The 21,845-nt window shown below is 40.4% G+C and overlaps 1 protein-coding gene across 2 annotated transcripts; it reads left to right on the top strand.

The window, feature by feature from the left end:
• Positions 1-252: 252 nt before the first annotated feature.
• On the top strand, positions 253-19,668 carry nova1 (NOVA alternative splicing regulator 1). Of its 2 annotated transcripts, none has more exons than XM_067407292.1 (4): positions 253-985; positions 8,219-8,362; positions 15,395-15,614; positions 16,411-19,668. In XM_067407292.1, exons 1-4 carry the CDS (start codon positions 829-831, stop codon positions 17,450-17,452), a joined length of 1,563 nt encoding a protein of 520 aa, XP_067263393.1. In that variant the 5' UTR covers positions 253-828; the 3' UTR covers positions 17,453-19,668. The 2 variants fall into 2 exon arrangements, with proteins under 2 accessions (XP_067263393.1, XP_067263394.1); XM_067407293.1 differs by having other exon boundaries at positions 15,395-15,561; positions 16,433-19,668.
• The last annotated feature ends 2,177 nt before the right edge of the window (positions 19,669-21,845 follow it).

Consider the following 21,845-nt stretch of genomic DNA (forward strand, 5'->3'; position numbering starts at 1 on the left):
CATTGTAGCACTTTGAAAGTAACTTATTATTTAATAATCCCCATATGTGGCATCCTGCAATTATAATTGCAGGTATAATTAGTTAAAGGGCAAGTTGTTAAACTAGTAGTTGAGTGTGGACTCTAAAACTTGCTGTCGTTGAAAAACTCTTTCGGAGGATGCGGCCCGTGACGTCAGGAGGGCTCTCGCGCTCTGGCTCACAATTGGTCCAGGGATGCTGCGCGAGAGCTCTTGTCACCCGAGCAGCAGCCGCCGCCGCGCGCTGGCCAAGACTCTCGCATCTCTGAAACAAAATCTTCTCTTTTACACTCCAAAACAAACGGACTGACACCGTCAACAGCAATACACTCACTCACTCCTTCCAAAACCAGGCTCCGCTGCACTGAGACCGGAAAAAGGCGAGCGACAACGACATAGCCTACTAACTGTCTTTTTGTTTTGAGCTTGAATCTCGACTTGTTTATCTTTTAGTAGTTTGTCAGCGCGAGGCAATGGTCGCGAGAATCTTTTTGGAGAGGGCGCTGCGCGTGTGCGTGAGGGCTCGTTAAACACACAGACGTCTCAAGTGTCGGGTGCGCGCTAATGAATAGACTTCACTGAATTGATTTTTATATTTAGAGCTTTAATGCGCCTCTTCTCCCAACGGGAAATAGTGGACAACGCGACACAAAACGGACGCACGCAGCGACCCCGCAGCATGGCATTTTTATGACATTTAAGGCTCCAATAACCGCACGGACAGCTCGGAGAGGAGACGCTGACTGATTTTATATGCTTTCTAACGGGTTTCGGTGCGCTAACGCGGTGTAAACTCCAGCCGGTGACAAAATGATGGCTGGCGGGGCAGTTCAGCAGAACGGGATCTTCTCCAGTCCTCAGCACCTTTCACAGTCGCCACACATGGACCAGGATCTCTCCGATTCCCGAAAGAGACCCCTGGAAACACCGACCGAGGCGAGCAGCACCAAGCGCTCCAACACTGGAGGTGAGATCCGATCGACAGTTCGCGGGTGTTCAGGCAGCTCTCGGGCCTGCTGCTCTAGATAAGTCATGTCTAACGAGACACTCGAGTCTGACTGAGTCGCGTGCCGAGTCCAGCTTTATGTTTTCTTTAATAAATAACTGCTTTTGACTCAATGGGAGTTCAGGTGGTAAGAATTGTCCTTGTTTTTTTAATTCGTAAGAGGCAAGAACATGTTTTAAGCACATGTGAAATTAAATGTCGCAGTAACGCTCCAAATAATTAATACTAAAATTAAAAGGGTTCCTATCTGACCCTGTATGACCCGGTGGGGTGTAGCTGGGGCTGATGCTAAATTGAGCAGAAAATGAATGAAAGGGAGAAAGCGCACATGCTGCTGGAGTTTAATCCCTATTCATATGGAGTAACAGATTCCATTGGAAACAAAAGATTGAATTCCCCTCTATAGCTTAGTTTGAAGCGCTTAATACATATTCAAAAGAGCATTAGGGTCCATTTTGATTTAGAAAAGTTTCCTTAAGGCTTTGTTGATAATGTAAATCACTTGTGCGCGCAACAAAACTTCTTAAAGCATCCTAGATTTACAAGTATGCTCAGTTTTTTTTTTTTTTTGTTAGCATATTTAGGTTCTGATCCATATTTCTTCAGACGGTGGTCCGAGTCATTGCTCTTTACTAGCCTAATAACTGTAAAGGTCACGTGATGAACACAATTCTGTTCCAGAGATCTTTTACTCTATAAGTGGGTGTTTGGATATGTTGGATTGGAAGGAAGCGAAAACAAAATCTAACGTTGTGCGAACATTTCTGTGAGTTTAGCTCACGGGGCGGCAGTTCCCGCTGTGGAGACCCGGTGCAGCTGTCCAGCGTGTGTTTTAACTAACATCACCCCGCGTTAGGGTCACACACACACACACACACACACACACACACACACACACACACACACACACACACACACACACACACACACACACACACACTGCCGTTTATGTCACAGATTATTCACAGCTAATGGTTTTCGGTGTTCGGAGCTAATGAAGCGAGTCGAGTGTGTTATGAAGGGTTTATAAGTTTAATTCGTTGAGACAACGACTTCTGAATCTTTATTCACACAACTAAACTAGGCTATAGATAGACAGTACACAAAAGTTTTTAACTAACGAATTTGATAATTAGTACTCACTATTTGTGTGAATAATTTACATTGATATTTGATTTTTATTCTGACTTTGCTTAGTGAAAATGATTCATAGGAATGCAATGGCACAGTTAACTATTATTATTATTTTTTAACTGTATTATTATCATCATTATTATTGTTAAATAATGTGATACATTAATTTACAAATGATTCAAAACTGTTCCTATATTTTCGATACAGACTGTACATGATAATGTTATAATGTTCTAAGCCTTCAGTGTATTAATACAATATAGCAAACTGAAGGCCTATTAAGCACTGTAAAACACAAAAATGAAAAACTTTAATGAAATTTAAATCATAGTTACAAACTGCAGTGATAAGTTCATTGCATTTTTTTACTTCATTGATTTTTAACTACGACTGATGTAGAAAATCAAGCTAAAACTCTGAGCTGAAATTGAGTAGAAATTACAGAAAAGACAGTGGCAAATTTGAACATTTTTGACTAGTGCGTTTGACAGCTTTTGTCAAAGCATCTCATTAAGCACAGTCTTTTTAGTCAGTAAGTTAATTATCTCATTGTTCACTGGCAGTTCTGACCATCGTTAATTCTGTCCACCTATCTGGCTTTGTTAATTAAAACATAATCCTATCAATGGACGCAACCCCTTCCCCCTTACGTGACCTTTGACCCAAAGAGAGCGACGAAGAGGACAGTCAGTGATTGAGGTGTTCTTTATGCCCTCCCTTTTGTAAACAGCCATTGATTGCTGATGCTAATTTCACCAGTGCACACACAGAGTGTGTGTGGCCTCTTACCAGTCGCAATTGAAATGGCATGTTAATGTTGCTAATGGAGTTTTTGGCAGAGCTACTTATGTTGGTGTGTTTTTGTGCGGTTCGGTATTAGATCAAAAGGTGCGAGCGAGAGAGAGTGAGAGCGAGCCGAGAGAAGGACACAGGTGCCCTTGCAGTGTGTGGTGACGTGAGTTGACTGTGAATTGGGCAGGTGGTGGGGAAAGGAGGGGCTAGAGAGAGAGAGAGAGAGGGCTCATGTATTCTAGAATGTCCAGTGGATGTGTTGAACGTGATCGGTTTGCCTGAACAGAAGCATCTATACTTCTGCATGCTGCATCTCTGACACCCAGCAGAGCATGTCGATATACCTAGTATGGATATGTAGGGAATTTATCAAGCTCAGCTGAAAAAAGCTACTATGCAAATGAAGTATGACCCTGGGACTGAGCTCAGACACCCTCCCCCCGCCGCGTGTGCGCGCACCTGCACGCTCGCGCTGGTTGGGTATAGCGTCGCTGGATTTATAGGCAGTAATTTAGTTGGCCGGCCCCTTGGCGCTCTGCGGCAGATCCTTTCTGCCATTTTCAAAAATCTCTCTCTCTCTCTCTTTCTCGCTGTGTTTCCAACATGGCCGTCCAAGGAGCCCACTGCCTCCCCGCTTTCGCTCTATACCTCCTCTCCGCTCTCGCAAGGTCACTCCCTCGCACTTTTACTATTTTACTCTTTCTTTTTCGTTTCCTCTTTCTCTCCCTCCGCAACCTCCCTCAATCCTACCTTTTCATATTTCACCCAAACGTGAGCGAGGCGCTACGTCTTTTATAGTGCTGCGTCAAAGTGGTGGTGGGGGGGCGACGAGAAAGAAAGCCTTGGTGTGTATGTGTGCGAGTGTGTGTGTGTGTGTGTGTGACGCTGGGGAGGGGTGCGGGGTGATTGGACACGCTAGGTGCCTCTCTGTAGAATGCAGCACAGGGCTGGAGCTCTCGCTGAATATGGATGAGAAGGAAAGCAGAGGGTGATGCAGTAGGAAGATTCCCCCCGTCAGTCCGCCTCTGCCTGAACAATACCAAACCTCTCTGCTTCAAACACTCACTCACATACACATACACACACAGCACACACATACACACACTGCACATAGCAATTGCATTGCCATCACACACAATCAGAGAAAGAGAGAGAGGGAAATTGAGGGAGAGAGAGCAAGAGAGAGACGGGGGCTGACTGCGGGTATGGAGGGGAGGATGCGCTGACGTTGTCCCCCTCTCGGATACGAACCTGGGGAAAAAGGTTGACTGGCCACATTCCTTGACGGCGGCAGAGCTTCTATGATCAGCCTGCAATCGGGCATCGCTCACAGGTCCAGCCTCACGGCGTCCATGGCTATCTGAACCCCACCTCCAGCACGCTACAGCAGAATGGGTAAGAAATTCGGTCCCCTTTTGTTGACTTGTTGAATGCGCGTGTGCGGATGAGTTGACCGTTTCGCTTTGCGTCTTTTGTTCTTTCGCCCTTTCTTCTCCCGTCCTTCGTCCGCGTCTCTTCATTCATTCTGTGGGAAGGAGAGACTTGCTTGTCCTTGCAGTGTGCCTAGGACAGGCCCTCCTTTTCACATGCAGAGTGTGTGTGTGTGTGTGTTGCTTGGGGGTGGGGGGGTTTTAACAATGCAATCCCTCTTGACCCACTCCCTCTGTGTGTTTGCATGACACTCTGTTCACACTCTATGTGCTGTGTGTAATCATAGGTTTGAGCCCGTAACCGTCTGACTGTGTTAGCGGCTGTGTAAGTATGGCTCACTGGCAAACAGCAGCAACAGATTGTATTATTTACTCAGACACTCACTGCTGAAAACCTGTTACACCAGCTTTCCTTACATCATCACCGCAAGCAGGAGCGCAAGGGTGAGGAGCGCTCCCAAAGCTCTCATCATTCTCAAATCACTGCTGCATGAGAATGTTCTCTAGGTTTTCCTTTTAACCACAGGTAAGCGACAGCAGACCTTTCCATTGGCTCTTTGTGCCTTCAGAATGTCACCTCCAAGTCATCTTGGAAACGATGGTGAGGCGGTCGCGATGGAGAGAGTGAAGTTTCGTTTTTCTCTGGCCAAGGTCAAACGGTCCTCACGCTGACACTGCCGCTCTTTAAAAAACTGCTGCCGGAGGTTCGCTTTCCTGCGACGCTGTGGCGTGTTGGTACGACGTACTTCAGTGATTGCGAGAGCTCTGATTGCCCTTTCTATATCCTTTCCGTTCGTATGAACGCGCTCACTCTTTTCTTATCTCCCCTCCGGCTGCACTCTTCAAAAACCTCCATCATGGATTCCTGAGCTTGTGTCCACTGCGTCCTGTCCTCTTCCTCCGTTCACTGCAAAGTGCCCTCATTAAACAGTCCCTCTAACAGTGTCTGCATTCATTCCATTCACACTCGTACCCTCCCGTTCAACAGACCGGTCATTGATAAGACCGGGATCTGCCCAGCTGTGTGTGTGTGTGTGTGTGTGTGTGTGTGTGTGTGTGTGTGTGTGTGTGTGTGTGTGTGTGTGTGTGTGTTTGCTCGGCTGCAGCGAACATCATGGACAGGAGTCCCATCATTACCTGTCAGTCATGTGTGTGTGTGTGTGTGGCAGAGAGCATTGAGTCGGATGAGGCAATGATGTAATGCATATCCCACTGCGCACCTGGAGCGCTGCAGAGGACAGGTACAGATTGAACCACTCTGCACTGCTCTATCCAGATCTCAGTCGTGTCCACTAGCCCCTCTCAAGGGCCCTACGAAGGGAGCTGGTGTCCTTGTGTGAGCATTTGTGTATGACGTCGTCACAAGATGAAGTATTTGTCAGACGCTGCATGTGTTTTATAGAGAAACCCAATGTCAGTCCCAGTGCAGAGAATAAAAAAATCTCTCACCCTCTGACATTTGCACATATTCATTTAACCAATTATTTTCTCTTAAGTGACTGAGCACAGAGCAAAGTCAGTCAGTCAGAGAGAGGAACGAGAGGAATGAACAAAAGAATAGCAATGCTGCAGCTTTTAGATCTGTATAAGTGAGACAGGAATGCAGTTTTTGTTTTCCTTTTTCATGCGTTTCTATAGGAATGTGTGAAAATGTGAGTGATTGGGTCTCTCTGTGTTTTTCTCGAATTGTCTTTTCAATTTAAATTCTGCTCGGGTATCTTTCTAACTGTGCATTGCACGTTCAGCTGCGCTTAAGCGACTTATACTGCATGTGAGCATGCTTCTTTCTTTCTTTCTTTCTTTCTTTCTTTCTTTCTTTCTTTCTTTCTTTCTTTCTTTCTTTCTTTCTTTCTTTCTTTCTTTCTTTCTTTCTTTCTTTCTTTCTTTCTTTCATCTTCCTGTTAGACTAGATAATGTATTACAACTGAAGCTAATGTTTGCTTTGATCCTGGTGCCATCTACTAACTGGCCCTCCCACTCGTGGCTTGATTATATATGCCTGGGCTGACAATTACATTTCTCTGGCTTTCCCAGATTCCCCGATTTTCTGGTATTAATGGGATTGTCTGGATAGGACGATTGATCACATATCGACCAGACTGGCCTTCCAGTTGTGAGAGAGTGTGTGCTGCATTTCTGGAAGAACTGCACAAATGCTTCACGCCAACATTAGTGTACAGGTGAAAGCGGTGACGTGTATGCCATGTAGCGGACTTTGGTGTGATTTAGAATGTATCGAGCATTCCCATAGGAGAGTCAATCAGAGTTGCTTAGAGACCATAATATTTTCACCTTCTCCCTGCTGCCCCTCCCCTCTCCTCTTCTCCTCATCTGTCCTCTCCCCTCCTAGTTGCTTTTTTCCTCTACCACTCCCTGGAATGGTCTTTTCCTTGTGGTAGAATATTCCTTTCTTTATTGCTAACAAATCTTTTGCATCCCAGCTGCTCCTACTATATCTTTTCTCATTCTTTGCATGTTTTTCATTTATTATTTGCGTGTTTGCTCTTATTCTGCAGTCTCTCTCTCTCTCTCCTTGTATCTCTGACTCTCTCTCCTTCTCTCTGCAGTGGTAAAGGGTCAGCTGCTGGAGATTGGGGGCATTTGAGTCTGCGAAACCCATCTTATCTTTCGGATTTACTACAGTCTCTGAAAGACACTGATATAGTACACAAACAATGTACTTTTGTATCTGCTTCCATTTTGTCACACAATACATTAATAAAAATGACCTTAAATACTATCTCTGCTACAAATCAAATTAAAATAGTTATTGAATTATTTTAGCTGTGCCAACAATAACATTAAGAAGGGTATATCGAGTATTCAACATGGCATGAGCGATTAAAAATGTCATTGTGATGTCATGATGGAATATATTTGCATGTTTAGTGCAAAGGGAATTTGATGACTCTTGTATCATTTTTATTTATTTATTTTTTGATGTGATGTAATCACCTTCTGGAACTTCCCTTGCTTTAACAATGGACTCTGGGCCATATGTTGTGTTTAGGATGTGTAATATTGTGTTGGGAGAGGGAAGCCTTGTCCCCCTGGGAACCTCTGAGTGACTTATGCGCTGTTGGCTGGGTTCTTCTGGACAAATCTGAGGATTTAGCATCCATATGCTCCTGCCTGAACAGCCTTCCAGGCAATTACCCACAAGCCCACGGCCTCAGTATAGTGAAGTGCTACTGCCTACACACCACCCGCCACATACTCTCACTTAAACATCAACTTCTGACTGTCACACAGAACCTCCATGCTGAGTATTTGAGCTGTTTGTCGGCTGTCCGACCCTTTGTGTGTGTGTGTGTGAGAGAGAGAGATGGCGAAAAAGATAGTGAAGGACACAAAACACAGAGATAGTTTGGTTAAATTTAGACCTCTACCAACCCAAAGCAGGTCATTTTATCTCTGCATGGGGAAAAAGTGGGACAGAGGCAGAATCAGTAGGAACTCATCAGGGAGAGAAAGAGAGCGAGAAAAAGTGAAGAAAGGAATATAAATGGAAAAGGAGGGGAAGTGAACATAAGAACCAGACGCGTCTCGCTTCATGTTTAGTTTGTATATTGTTTGACAAGGAGGAGTCCTAGTGAGGTGCACTCATGTGGTCTCTGTTTGGCTTCATGAGGTTTTCAAACTGTTATATAATCTTACTACAGTTTTACAGAAATGTGAAAACGCTTCCCAAAAATCCTCTAAATTAAACATGACTACAGATTGCACATAAATAACAACAAAAAGACATGATATCTTTTATCTTTTATTTAGACATATATCTTTTATCTCTAACTTTGTGTTTGTTTTTGTGTGTGTGTGTGTGTGTGTGTGTGTGCAGAGGAGGGTGAATATTTCCTGAAGGTGTTGATTCCCAGCTATGCTGCTGGTTCAATCATCGGTAAAGGGGGTCAAACCATCGTCCAGCTTCAGAAAGAGACTGGAGCCACCATCAAACTGTCCAAATCTAAAGACTTCTACCCAGGTATGCATCACATCTTCTGTCTGGCTTTAATGATGATCAACATTAGTTCTTTATCTATTTATAATTTATGTTATTAGATCTGTGTTATAAATCCTCACAGTTAAATCATTTTATTTATTGTGCAACAGATGGTGGAGTTAATGGTGCCATGCATAAATCTCATGAAAATAAAGATCCTTCAATGTTTTTTTCTTCTCCTTATCAGTAACTATTTTTCACTGTATAAGATTCTTGGAGACTATTTTTTGTTATGTCAGATGGTTCTTCATATCAGTACGTTGGTTTTTGGGTTCTTTAAAGCACAGGCACATGGATGGTTTTCTAGTGAACTACAGAATAAAAAGTTCTTAAAGTTATTCTGTGGCATCAAGCTGTAAAATTTTTGGTATTAATTGGAGTATTTTTTTTTTTATAGAAATGAAGGATAAAAGTTGTGCATTTTTTATAATAAACAATCTTTACTCTCACTGATAAACACCAGTAGATTGAAGTTTCTAGAATTGTAGAAAATGGCAAGCTTGCAAGTGTTCTGAATGTTATGCAGAAGGTCTGATGGAGGTAGATTTATGTGTACGAGAATGTTTACAGATGTTGGCCTGTTTGTGTCATTGACTATAGTATCTTTTCCACCATGTGTCATTAAGAAGCTGCTTTATTTTGTAGCGTGAAAAATAAAAACGGCAGAGAATGACAGTGGAAAATGTGCCCATAGGGAGAGGAAATATGTGAGAAAGTGTGTGTGTGTGTGTGTCGCAGCTGTGAAGCGTACAGCTGAATATTGTGAGGATAATTTGTCTGTGAATAGCTATGTTTTCATTCATTAAACACACCCGTTACAACTAAAACTATCCTGAGACCACCTGTTCTGCCTTTCACCCTTCTACTAACACACACAAACACACAATCTCACTCTCATTTGCCTTCTCACTTGCTTTTGCACAGTTTTTTTATCCTGCAAATTCATCCCAACAATTTTAAAATATTTTATAAATTTCAAATCATTTATTTTCACTGTGTTTATTCTAACAGCACAACGCCATAGCACCACAATATAATAATATTGGTTATTCACCAATCAGAATTTAAATGAGAATGACTTTGTTCAATTTCAATTACTGAATTTTAATTGAATCCTAAATTAAAACTGAGGTAGCAAGCAGGGTGCAGAAATGAAAATTGAATTTAATGTAAAGAAGTTAAATTAAAATAAAAAAAAAAAAGCTTCATGGTTTCCACAAAAATATGAAGCTGCACAACTGTTTTCAACATTGATAATAAGAATCAGCATATTCATCATTTGACACTGAAGACTGGAGTAATGGCTGAAGAAAAATCAGCTTTGCTATAACAGGAATAAATTACATTTTTAAAAATAAGAACAGAAAACAGTTTTTTTTATTTTAATTGTAACAATATTTCACAATTCTATTTAACTATACTGTTTACTCTATTTCTGATCAAATAAATGCAGCCTTACTGAGTATAAGAAGTCTCTGTCAAAAACATCAGAAAATCTTACTGACCCCAATTTTTTAATGGTAGAGTAGTGTACATATTGATATAATATACATAATTTCTGCGGCTGGGTAAAAATATTGATTTCTCGATTTTAATTGATTCTCATTTTTATGAACAGACATCGATTCTTCAGAATAGTTCTTTTACTCTATGCTGTTTTCAGTTGATGAAGAACAGAACTTTGTAGCGTTGCCTCCTATCCAATAAATTGCTAAAGCTTTGTGCTTTTTTAATTTTGATATGAAACAAAGTCTTAGATTTCAAATTCTCTGTGATTGTGAAATTCAAACAATAAATACCATTTTGGTGCTCTTTAATATGGCGTGACAGATTGCTGTTGGCCCCTCAGATCAAGCGGCTCATGAACCGATCAACTCTTCCTCTTTTCTAGTAGTTCTAGTAGTAAAGAAGTTAAATTAAAATGAATTGAAATTCAAAGAAGTTCATATAATTCTAATATAACTATAAATATAATTATAATTTTTTGTTGTTGTTGTTTGTTTGTTTGTTTTGTTTTTTTACTTTTTGAAACTTTTGAAGTTTGAAAGTTCATACTCCATGGATGGATGGATGGATGGATATTTGATTTCTTCAAAATTAATAATAAATTTCTCTTCTATTATTCCAATTCAAATTCAAATTCCAATTCAACTTCCTGTGTGCTGTGACCAATTCAATTCAAATTCCAACACATGCATTTAAACTGAGTTAATTCATAAAATTCTGAATTTTGCCAAACCCCGAGTACAAGAAGTAGTGCTGCTCTGGCACAAACACCAGCACATCCTCAATCATTCTGGTCTCTGATATAATAGCAGCTTCTCTTCCAGACCTCATTTATCTTATGAGACATTGAAAGGGAAACATTTAAACTCTCTCTGGCTCGCAAGAGAGCTATAAAAAGAATTCACCTACAGCTGAGCGGTTTTACTCCAGCCAGCAGCGCTTTAACACACACACTGTAGTCTGTCACACATGTAAATTACAATTCAGTCTTTTCTTAAAACTCATTTAACTGCAGTCTCTTACCACAAACCACACCTCCTCAAAGAGGGCAAGACTGATATGAACACTGCACACACAGACTCTAGAGTGTGCTTTATTGGAGCATGTTTTATTTGTAAGCGTTCAAAATCTTGAAGTGCGAATATTGAAACTGGTTGTGTGTTGTGCTGTGCTTCAGATGCGAATAGTCTGGGAAACATCACAGCCGAGGAACAAACACTTGGTCGGGTATGCATGCGTGTTGGAGCTCTCTCTCTCTCTCATATACACACACACACACACACACACACACACACACACACACACACACACATGCAAGGCAATATCTCTGCACTGTTGCCCGGAAACAAACACACACTACCAACAACCACATGCCCCCGCTTCCCACATCTCTCTCCCTCCAAAAAAAATAGATGATGATCATGACATTATATTTAGGACATTGAATGATACTTTCCACAGCAAGACTGAACAAATCCAAACTTGAATTCAGGTTAACACAATACACAGACGATTGTGTGACAATAACTCATCTCTCTGTTCATGGTGAACAGGGTCCAGTCCAATGTGAGCTCTTTGGTTTCTCACAGTTACAACAGTATTTCAGACAGTCCATGCACTTCAGGGCAGTGAGATTAGGAGATTTTATGTGTGTCCTGCGCATTTGTGTGGTGTGTCCCACAGGAGTGATGTGGTTAGAGAGGACAGGTTCAGAATTTGATGCATTCTGAATGAATTATATCATGCAGCCATATGTTCATCTGTCTTTTCCCCCTCTGTTTATAACAGCCCTTATCATTCTTTCTGGTGGATGCATTTATACTTCTTTGAAAATGTAATGTGTGTTTCCATGACCTTATAAAATATAGTTCAAACAATAGAGCATGGTGGTGCTTGCAACTCCAAGGTCATTGGTTAAGCTCTTAGGAAAATTCATGATCTGATCAAATGTACATCTTGGCTTGAATGCAGTGCAAGTTGCTTTGGATAAAAGTGTCTGCCAAATACTCAAATGTAATTTAAACACAGCAATGTATCTGTATGCCATTATTACTTGATTTATGTTAAGCTTTATTAACATATTTTTTGTATTGTATTGATATATTGTATGTACATATTTGATACATATACACTATCGTTCAAAAAGATTTGTTTCAAACAAATGCTTTTAAAGTTTCTATTCATCACAGAATCCCAAAAAATCTTCATGGATTCCACAAAAATATTAAGCTGCACAACTGTTTTCAACATTGATAATAAGAATCAGCATATTCATCATTTGACACTGAAGACTGGAGTAATGGCTGAAGAAAAATCAGCTTTGCCATAACAGGAATAAATTACATTTTAAAAAATAAGAACATAAAACTGTTTTATTTTTTATTTTAATTGTAACAATATTTCACAATTCTATTTCACTATACTGTTTTACTCTATTTCTGATCAAATAAATGCAGCCTTACTGAGTATAAGAAGTTTCTGTTAAAAACATCAGAAAATATTACTGACCCCAATTTTTTTAATGGTAGAGTAGTGTACTGTACATATATTGATATAATATACATAATTTCTACGGCTGGGTAAAAATATTGATTTCTCATTTTTATGAACAGACATCGATTCTTAAGAAAAATAGATCTTTTACTCTATGCTGTTGCCTCCTATACAATAAATCACTATAAGCTTTGTGCTTTAATTTTGATATGAAACAAAGTCTTAAATTTCAAATTCTCTCCATTTTATTGTGAAATTCAAACAATAAATACCATTTTGGTGCTCTTTAATATGGCATGACAGATTGCTGTTGCCCCCTCAGATCAAGCGGCTCATGAACCGATCAACTCTTCCTCTTTTCTAGTAGTTACAGCACCATATAAACATGAATGAACATCAAAAGGTACGTTGAAAGATACAGTACAATTTACCGTAATCCTTATATATTGAGCATTTTGCTAAATATATACACTTTATTACATATTCATTTTATATATATATATATATATATATATATATATATATATATATATATATATATATATATATATATATATTTTTTTTTTTTTTTTTAATATTATTCAGTATTTAATAGTAGGTCTATGTTTGAATAAATCCCGTCATGAAAACAATTATGACAGCTATCATTTAAATATTTATATTTCAAAGAACTAATTGGAGTAGAAACATATGTAATTATAAAATTAGTGTTATAAATGTATTATCATAAAAAACGTCCTTGTGTGTAATTTCTTTTTTATACAAATCAGTTCATTTTAACCTTCAGTATTAGAAATGTACCACTACAGCAGTGGTTCTCAACTGTCAACTGGTTTGACCATGGGACCCACATTTTCCCATGGTCATTAAGAAAGGACACAAACACACACACACACACACACACACACACACACACACACACACACACACACACACACACACACACACACACACACACACACATATATACACACACACACACACACACACACACACACACATTATATATATATATATATATATATATATATATATATATATACACACACATATATATATAAAATTTATTAGGAATTTAGTCAAATTTAAAAACCATTGTGAACCATGTATATTATAATTATACAAATTAAAATTAAATTTGCTTTTAAAAAAAAGCAAATTTATTTCACTAAATGGTTGACACACACAAGTACTTAACACATAAACTGTAAGAATATCACTAACACTGATGAATGAACAGTATAAGGAAAAGCTATTAAATAGCAGTCCCTAACTAGTTTTTGTTAATACAATAAAGTTGGTATGAGCCACCAAAGTCCTTAAAAATATAGAAAATAACAAAATAAGTCAAAGTACAGTTACTATGGTAAATACACAATACTAACATGAATTGTTAATAAAACATATGGACATTGATCCTGATGAATAGAATGAAAATCATACCTGCATGCAAATTCTTTCCCAGCTAATACATAACTTATCAGATCACACAATGTTACGTTACGTTATTACGTTACGCAATTCATTGGTACTTTTTGATGACCAGTGTTGGTGGTAACATGACTTACGTGATCAGATTACTGTTTCCAAGTAACTAGTAACTTGTTACAAATAAGTAATGCAAGTTACTTTGTTTTCCCATTTATTGACTGACATCTTTCCTGTCACCATGTTGAGAGAAAATGGGAGTAAGGAGTAGAGTTGTTGTGTGCGCTGTGTAAACATGATGGTTATTAAAGAGAGAGACTAAATGTGAGCATGCATTTTCTCATCTCACTTGCACAAAAACAGATTAGTATTTCTCAAAATAAATAAACAGTAAAATGCAAAATCAGAATAAAATGCAAATTTTGCAATAATTAAATAACACACATACTTGATGTATTTAAACTTACTTTATTAACCAATGTCTTTGCTGTTGACCTTCGATGATTCAATTCAACCATAGTAATAAGCAAAAGTGACTTTAGTTAAATATCAAATTTGTTTCTTTTTTTTTATTATTCTTGCTGAATAATTAGTGTTGAACTTTATTCTCTTGCATTTTATTCTTCTTCAATCCAGAATGGCAGCACAGCTGAAAGGTTTGTTTTAGATGGGCCCTCTATTGTACAGGTGTGAATTTGCATTGGGTTGTGACCCACCAATTGAGAAACACTGGTTTACAGAATTAGTTGAGTTTTTTTTCCCTTGAGAAAATTTCCCATGATATGAATCAAAATCAAATTGAACTGCAAGCTTGTGAATCGAAAATGAGTCGTGAAATCTGAGTTAATACCCAGCCTTAAAGGGTTAGTTCAACCAAAAATGAAAATAATGTCATTTATTACTCACCCTCATGTCGTGCTACACCCATAAGACCTTCATTCATCTTCAGAACACAAATTAAGATATTTTTGATTAAATGTGATGGCTCAGTGAGGCCTGCATTCACAACAATGACCTCTCTCAAGATCCATAAAGGTACTAAAAACATATTTAAAACAGTTCATGTGAGTTCAGTGGTTCTTCCTTAATATTATAAAGCGACAAGAATATTTTTGTGCGCCAAAAAAACAAAAGAACGGCTTTTCAACAATATAGTCATAGGCCGATTTCAAAACACTGCTTTGGAGCTTTACGAATCTAATCAGTAAAATTCGCAAAGCTTCGAAGCAGTGTTTTGAAATCGGCCCATCACTATATTGTTGAAAAGTTGTTCTTTTGTTTTTTTGCCACACAAAATATTCTTGTCACTTTATAATATTAAGGAAGAACCACCTTTATGGATCTTGAGAGAGGAAATGTCATTGCTTTGAATGCAGGCCTCACTGAGCCATCGGATTCAATCAAAAATATCTTAATTTGTGTTCTGAAGATGAATGAAGGCCTTACGGGTGTAGAACCACATGAGGGTGAGTAATAAATTACATTTTCATTTTTGGGTGAACTAACCCTTTCATTTCATTTTACATATGCATTTTGTCTATATGCTAATGTTATGTTTTTTTTGTGTGTGTGTGTGTGTTTGATCAGGTACAACAGAGCGTGTTTGTTTGATTCAGGGTACAGTGGAAGCTCTGAATGGAGTACATAACTTCATCGCTGAAAAAGTTCGTGAGATGCCTCAGAGCAGTCAGAAGACCGAACCAGTCAGCATTCTTCAGCCCCAGACTACTGTTAACCCTGACCGTGTTAAACAGGTTCGTTTGGGAAGTTGCTACTACTACACCACACCAAATCCAAACCGTTCCTAGTTATTAAATGGGTGATGAAGACTTAAACATATCAGACTTTGCAGTTTAGGAATTAAACATGTAAATCAGTTATTCCCCTGAACCACAGCTTAGGTCACAATATGTGTAATAATGTGATTAGTTTGCTTATGGAATGACAGCAAAGACAGTGAGTCTTTGTTCACTTTTTACATGTGCAGTTACAATTACTCAAGCAGTTTGGATGTGTACAAGAGCATTTACATGACATTTTAAAAGGTGAATTATTGTTTTAGTCTGACTAGAAATCAATTTCTAAAGTGCAAATGTACTTACTGTCAGCTATCTGACAGTGATAAGCAACACTGAAGACAGGAAAATATACCAGCCCAGAGGAGGCAGAGGGCAGGGCAGGCTGGTGGTTGTTCCCCAGGGAAAGAGTGGCTGAGAGGGGCAGCAAAGTGTGAGAGCAGTGGGTTATTTTTACCTGCTTGATCTTTGCAGAATGAGAAACAGAGAGGGAGTGAGAGAGAGCAGCTGCAATGTAAGACCAGGGATCAACAAATGGCTGAAATAAGCACTGACTTAAGAGCCAGACCTTACACAGTCACACACACACACATACACTATTATACACTCTTAAACGTATACGTGCATTCAGGGTTACATATTGTAGCTACAACTTTCTTTAAACATATGCAAACATTTTTTACTATGTAAGTGTGGACAGAAAACAAACATCTACATAACCAGCACAGACACATTTGAGCTTATTGCAGCATCTATTTTTGGGGCTGTGTGCAGTGTCATGCATGTAATTCTGTTCCTCAATCAAAGTGACACTTCCCCTCCTCCACAGGCTAAACTGATCGTGCCCAACAGCACAGCAGGACTTATCATCGGTAAGGGTGGGGCAACAGTTAAGGCTGTGATGGAGCAGTCAGGAGCCTGGGTACAGCTTTCTCAGAAGCCTGAGGGCATCAATCTGCAGGAGCGCGTTGTGACGGTGAGCGGGGAGCCGGAGCAGAACCGCAAGGCAGTAGAGATCATTGTCCAGAAGATCCAGGAGGACCCACAGAGCAGCAGCTGTCTGAATATCAGTTACTCCAACATCACCGGCCCTGTGGCCAACTCCAACCCGACAGGATCTCCCTTCGCCAACTCTACAGAGGTGTTACCCAATGCTGCCGCAGCAGCTACAGCTTCCACGCTCCTTGGCCAGGCGGGTCTCGCAGGCATGGGTGGGTTCCCTACGGCCATGTCAAGTCTTTCCGGTAATGATCTGCTTGCCATTACGTCTGCCCTGAACACTCTGGCCAGTTATGGCTACAATACCAATACACTGGGGCTTGGCCTTAACCCGGCCGCCGCATCTGGGGTGCTTGCTGCCGTTGCGGCTAGCGCCAATCCAGCGGCTGCAGCAGCAGCCAATTTGCTTGCTACATATGCCAGCGAGGCCTCTGGAGGGGGCGGTCACCCTGCCGCACCTAGTTTAGGGGGCTTCTCGCTGGGCTCTCTAGCAGCTGCCACAGGGGCTTCTAATGGGTACCTTAATCCCTCATCACCACTGGTGGCATCGTCTCTGCTGGGCACAGAGAAGCTGGCAGAAGGTGGAAAAGAGGTGGTGGAGATCGCTGTGCCAGAAAACTTGGTCGGTGCCATCTTGGGAAAAGGCGGCAAGACTCTGGTGGAGTATCAGGAGCTGACAGGCGCTCGAATTCAGATCTCCAAAAAGGGAGAGTTCATTCCAGGCACACGCAATCGCAAGGTGACCATTACGGGGTCGCCAGCAGCGACGCAGGCCGCCCAGTATCTCATCAGCCAGCGAATCACGTACGAGCAAGGCGTCCGTGCCACAAACCCTCAGAAGGTGGGCTAGGGATGGACAGGAGCGGGGAGGGGAACAACGAAAGCGAAGGAAACCAGAGAGAATTGATAGATGACTGAATGAAATCGATGGAAAAACGGGATGGGTTGGAGCGAGAAACATGTCCAAATATTTAAACACAAAATAAGGACAACTACAAAACAAATGAAAAAAAAGATCTGATGGAACTGTGGATAGATAACCTGTTTGGGAAGAAATATGATATTTTGTGATTGAAATTCTGCTGTATTTTTAAAGTTGTTACGTTGTGTAGGTCAGAGTATCGTGCCCCGAGGCACTCAGAGGAGGAGGAGCTCAGACTTCACTTTCTCTCTCTTAGCCAGGGTCTTTTGAATTCTATGTTCTGTTTTTTGGCTTCCATTGCAAAACCCTCACAGTTTAGTTCATACCTGATCCATACCCTGAGCAAGGAGAATGGGAGTTTGAAACGGCCCCCCTTTTGATATCAGTAAATTCAGTCTCCACAAGTGTAGGCCTGAAATGAAAATGAAGATACCTATGAAACATTTCCATAGGTACTCTTGGTTTCCCCCTTATTGTTTTCAACTGAGACTTAATCCAAAACACCTGGTGAAAGCTTTTGATCTGCATTACATTACTAATATCTCTGTGATTATTCTCCATTATGGTCAGTTCACACTCAGTCTCTTTTAGATTTACTTAAACCTGTGATTCCAGGTTGACCTGAATGTATAAAGACTTCCTGATATTGTTGGGGTTTTTTTATATGTAAATAGAGTATCAAATTGAGATGCTGTCAAAAGTAGATAGCTAATCTTCAGCCACAGACAGACAGAGACAGACATCATTTGTCAAAGTTCAGATACTCGGCATTAGAGAACTGGAATGTAACACGTACATACAAGTGCAGTTTAGTCACAGGATCCCACTTTGGTGCTATAAGAAAACACATTTGAAGAGATTTTGTTGTCATATCTACTGATTTTAGTATTTATGGGAGAGTGTCTCGAGAGCCCTCATGAATTATTAGGGGGCATTTTGCGATTTACTCATGAGACTGAGAGCGAGTGGATATTCAAAAGATCCTGCTAGAGCAGAGACACAACAGTAGGATCTTAAAAACCGTCTGTTTTGTCTCACTGACTTTTAACTCTTACTACAGAAAACCTTTGGACACACTACCAAGGAATTGAAGTCCTTAGAATCCTGAACTTGAAAAATAATTGGACCTGTTTAGACAGATGTACCTCTTAACTCCTCCTCTTCCTCTGATTGGAGGAGCCAGGCAATGTCCGTGCCTGTTTCGTTTGAAAGGAGCTCAGGTTGTCATACCTCATGTTTGCGAAGAAGGAGAAAGATTTCCAGTTTGTATGCAGTGCAGCAAATTCTTGGGTGCATTACAGATGCCACCTCGTTCACGTCGCCGTTTGGCAGGATGGCAGCAGAGGTGTGGTTGAGGTAGTGAACGAGAGAATAAAATGACACACAGCTTTTGTACCCTGTCTGAACTTATTCGAAGGCCGGAGGATACTACTGTCGACCTTCAGCCTTCTTCTGTAAAGCGGCGTCACTGCGAGGTGAACTCTTGCAGGCTAACTGATCGTAATTCTGCTTCCTTTGAGAAACCAAACTGCAGGCCGTAGCGTCAGACGCACAGCTCCGTTTGCCCAACATTTCTAAAGCATTGCAGGAGAGTTTCATGAGCCCTCCACCTTTTTCACTGATCAACAGGTCATCAGTTGCACAGAATGGTGGTGATAGTTACTCATTAGTTAATTCCACAGTTGTACACTGCATCAAAACGTTTGCTGCTAACAGCATTTTCGGTCTTGCCAGCAATTGGCTCTTGCATGGAGAGTGAGCAGGAGCTCCCGTACAGGGCGAGCAATCGTCTCTGAACCACACTGTGAATCCAGCGGCCTGACGCCATCACAACTATGGAATGTACTGTACATATTTCACACCATCGAGAGTGCGTCCACTGAGACACGGCGTGATGGAATAAAGCAATGAAACCAAGCGAGCACAAGAACACGGGCCACGAGGCTCCGCTGTAGGAACGTCTACCTGTAGTTTACCTTGCTCTCTCGCAAAAGCAGAGGTCGCCGAGGGTCCGATTCCCCCCGCGGCACCCAGACCTGTCATTAATTAGCAGATCTCCATTTGAACCCTGGACTTCTATATATAACAACACTGCACAGCCCAATCTACTGCTGACCTACATACACACTCTAAAAGTCATTCATCATCTCCCTCCAACTACCAACCCTCTAATCTACTCGCTAGAGGCGAAGCGGAAACGTAGAAAAAGAAGGGAAGAGAGAGAGGGGGAGAGAGATGGAGAGAGAGAGGATGAGAGAGTAACCTATTTATATCCATTGCATAATTGTTAGGAATATTAACATTTCCACATATCTCATGATTGCTGTTTAAATACCATTCAAAGTATAACATGCCATACACTCACTTAATGTACTTCCAAACTAGTTACTGTATTTCAGTACCAGCCGTGAGATATCAGGTTCTCCAAGTATAAATTGTTGTTCAATACTGTTTGGAGATCAAACTGTACCTGATTTCAGAAGCACAAGCACTTGGTGCAGCAATATGAGGGTAATATGATTACAGACAAAGATGTCATTTATATTTGTAGTAAAAAAGTTCAAATTTGTTGATGCTCATGATATTAGGGTTAATTCTGTCTCTCACTCTCTCTCTGTGTCCTCCCTGTCTTTGCACTACCTCTTTTTCTTCCACTTTCTTAGACCCCCTCATGTCTTGCTCTGCTACCACTTTTCCCACGTTCTGTTGTCTCTCCTTTCACTTTCTTCCCCTCCAGGCTGCCGGTCGCCACGGATGTGTTGTGTGTGTGTGTGTGTGTTTATCACAGAGGGTGTGCGTGTCTCCACAGGGGCTGATGGGTATTCTGCCGCATCGTGAACACCATACCTCTGGACTAATACACCACATACAGTAGTCTAACATTAATACATGTGATTAGATTCTCGTGCTCTCTGCCTGATTGATTCCGTATTCTACCTTAAATCTGTGCTCTGAGAGAACGTAGAGGTGTGTAAACCCAGAGCAAAGAACTCTGGTTAAAAAAAAAAAACAAACAAACAAAAAAAAAAACAATAACCTAAGGGAGATGGATGTGATAGCCACCTCAAACTCAAACGATGACGTCATCATCGTTTGTGCTCTGTGTTCTCTTTCCTCTCTCTGAGAACTATCGAAGATCATTTCTGCATTTTCCTTCATTTTTTTTTAAAAATGAAACTGTGGAATCCGTCGCGTCTCATGTTCTTTGTGTATTTTGATGTAGTTCCTCTAGTTTGTGGTCTAAATGCAGTCTTGCGCTGTTGGTTTCAGTGTGTGATTATCCGTTATACTCGTGTGGATGATGAAAGTGCCAATCAAGCCTGGTTAAGATTAGCTTTGCAATTTGTTTGTGCATTAGAGTTGCTCTCTTTGGAGTGCTGGTGTCCATATCTACGTCATTGATAATTTTAGATCGACTTAAAATGTAAAGAACTATTGGAAGCAATATTGTAGCATGTTGTCAAGTTTTGTGTTTTGTTATGTCTGTTGTATGAGCCTTTGGATTTACTACAAATTTTGAATGAATAGGTTTACATGTACTTTTTTGTAATACCGTAAGTTTAAAAAAATTAAAAAATGCTGCTATTTGATAAGTGAAATATACAGAAATATTTTAGTTGAGAAAAAAACGTCTGGTCTGTTGATTAGGATTGTGCTCGTTTTTTTGACAGGGGTATAAACGAGGTGTATCAATATTAATTACATAGACGCAGTAATAATAGTCAACCTGTGCCAAACTAGACCTTCACAGCTTCTCGACATGTAGGTGTGTGATGAAACATTAGATATCGATAACTTATTTAGAAGCATTGAACAAGTGCCAATTAATCAATATCTTTTAGTTCCAATGAAAAGATAATCAGCGAAGGAACAAAAAAAAAAAAAAAAAAAAAAAGACAGCGCAACGTTAGCATTGTTTTGACCCCATAGCTGCATAGACTAAGAGAAGAATTGTTTTATGCATCCATATGGTTTTAATGCCCTCAGTAGGGGCATCCTGTGCATTCGTTTGACCTGTGGCTTCCGCACTGCTTTTAAGTCATATTGTCTCTGTAGGTCGGCATGGAGTAGGCATACACATGTTATACGCATTCATAACACAGCCATTTATGAAAGTGTGTTTTGTGGATTTAGGTGTTATCTTTTTGCACGTCTCTATTGCATGATATCCAAGTGAATTATTGAGGGGTGGGAAATCAAAACAGACAAACATTTTAAAAAAATTAACGACTTGCGTCGCTCTGAGACACACTTCTGCATGTGTCACAAAAGAGCGCTTTTTCTTTCTACCACTTCATTTGTGTTTCTCTGGTTTGTACCG

This window comes from Chanodichthys erythropterus, chromosome 13, assembly GCF_024489055.1.
Source record: "Chanodichthys erythropterus isolate Z2021 chromosome 13, ASM2448905v1, whole genome shotgun sequence".
Classification (NCBI taxonomy): Eukaryota; Metazoa; Chordata; class Actinopteri; order Cypriniformes; family Xenocyprididae; genus Chanodichthys; species Chanodichthys erythropterus.

What these genes read in the sequence shown, in the direction of transcription:
- nova1 (XM_067407292.1), top strand. Translation starts at nt 829, where the DNA reads ATGATGGCTGGCGGGGCAGTTCAGCAGAACGGGATCTTCTCCAGTCCT. An exon ending in CAAGCGCTCCAACACTGGAG is followed by an intron (nt 986 to 8,218) that starts GTGAGATCCGAT and finishes GTGTGTGTGCAG; the next exon opens with AGGAGGGTGAATATTTCCTG. An exon ending in CCAAATCCAAACCGTTCCTA is followed by an intron (nt 15,615 to 16,410) that starts GTTATTAAATGG and finishes CCTCAATCAAAG; the next exon opens with TGACACTTCCCCTCCTCCAC.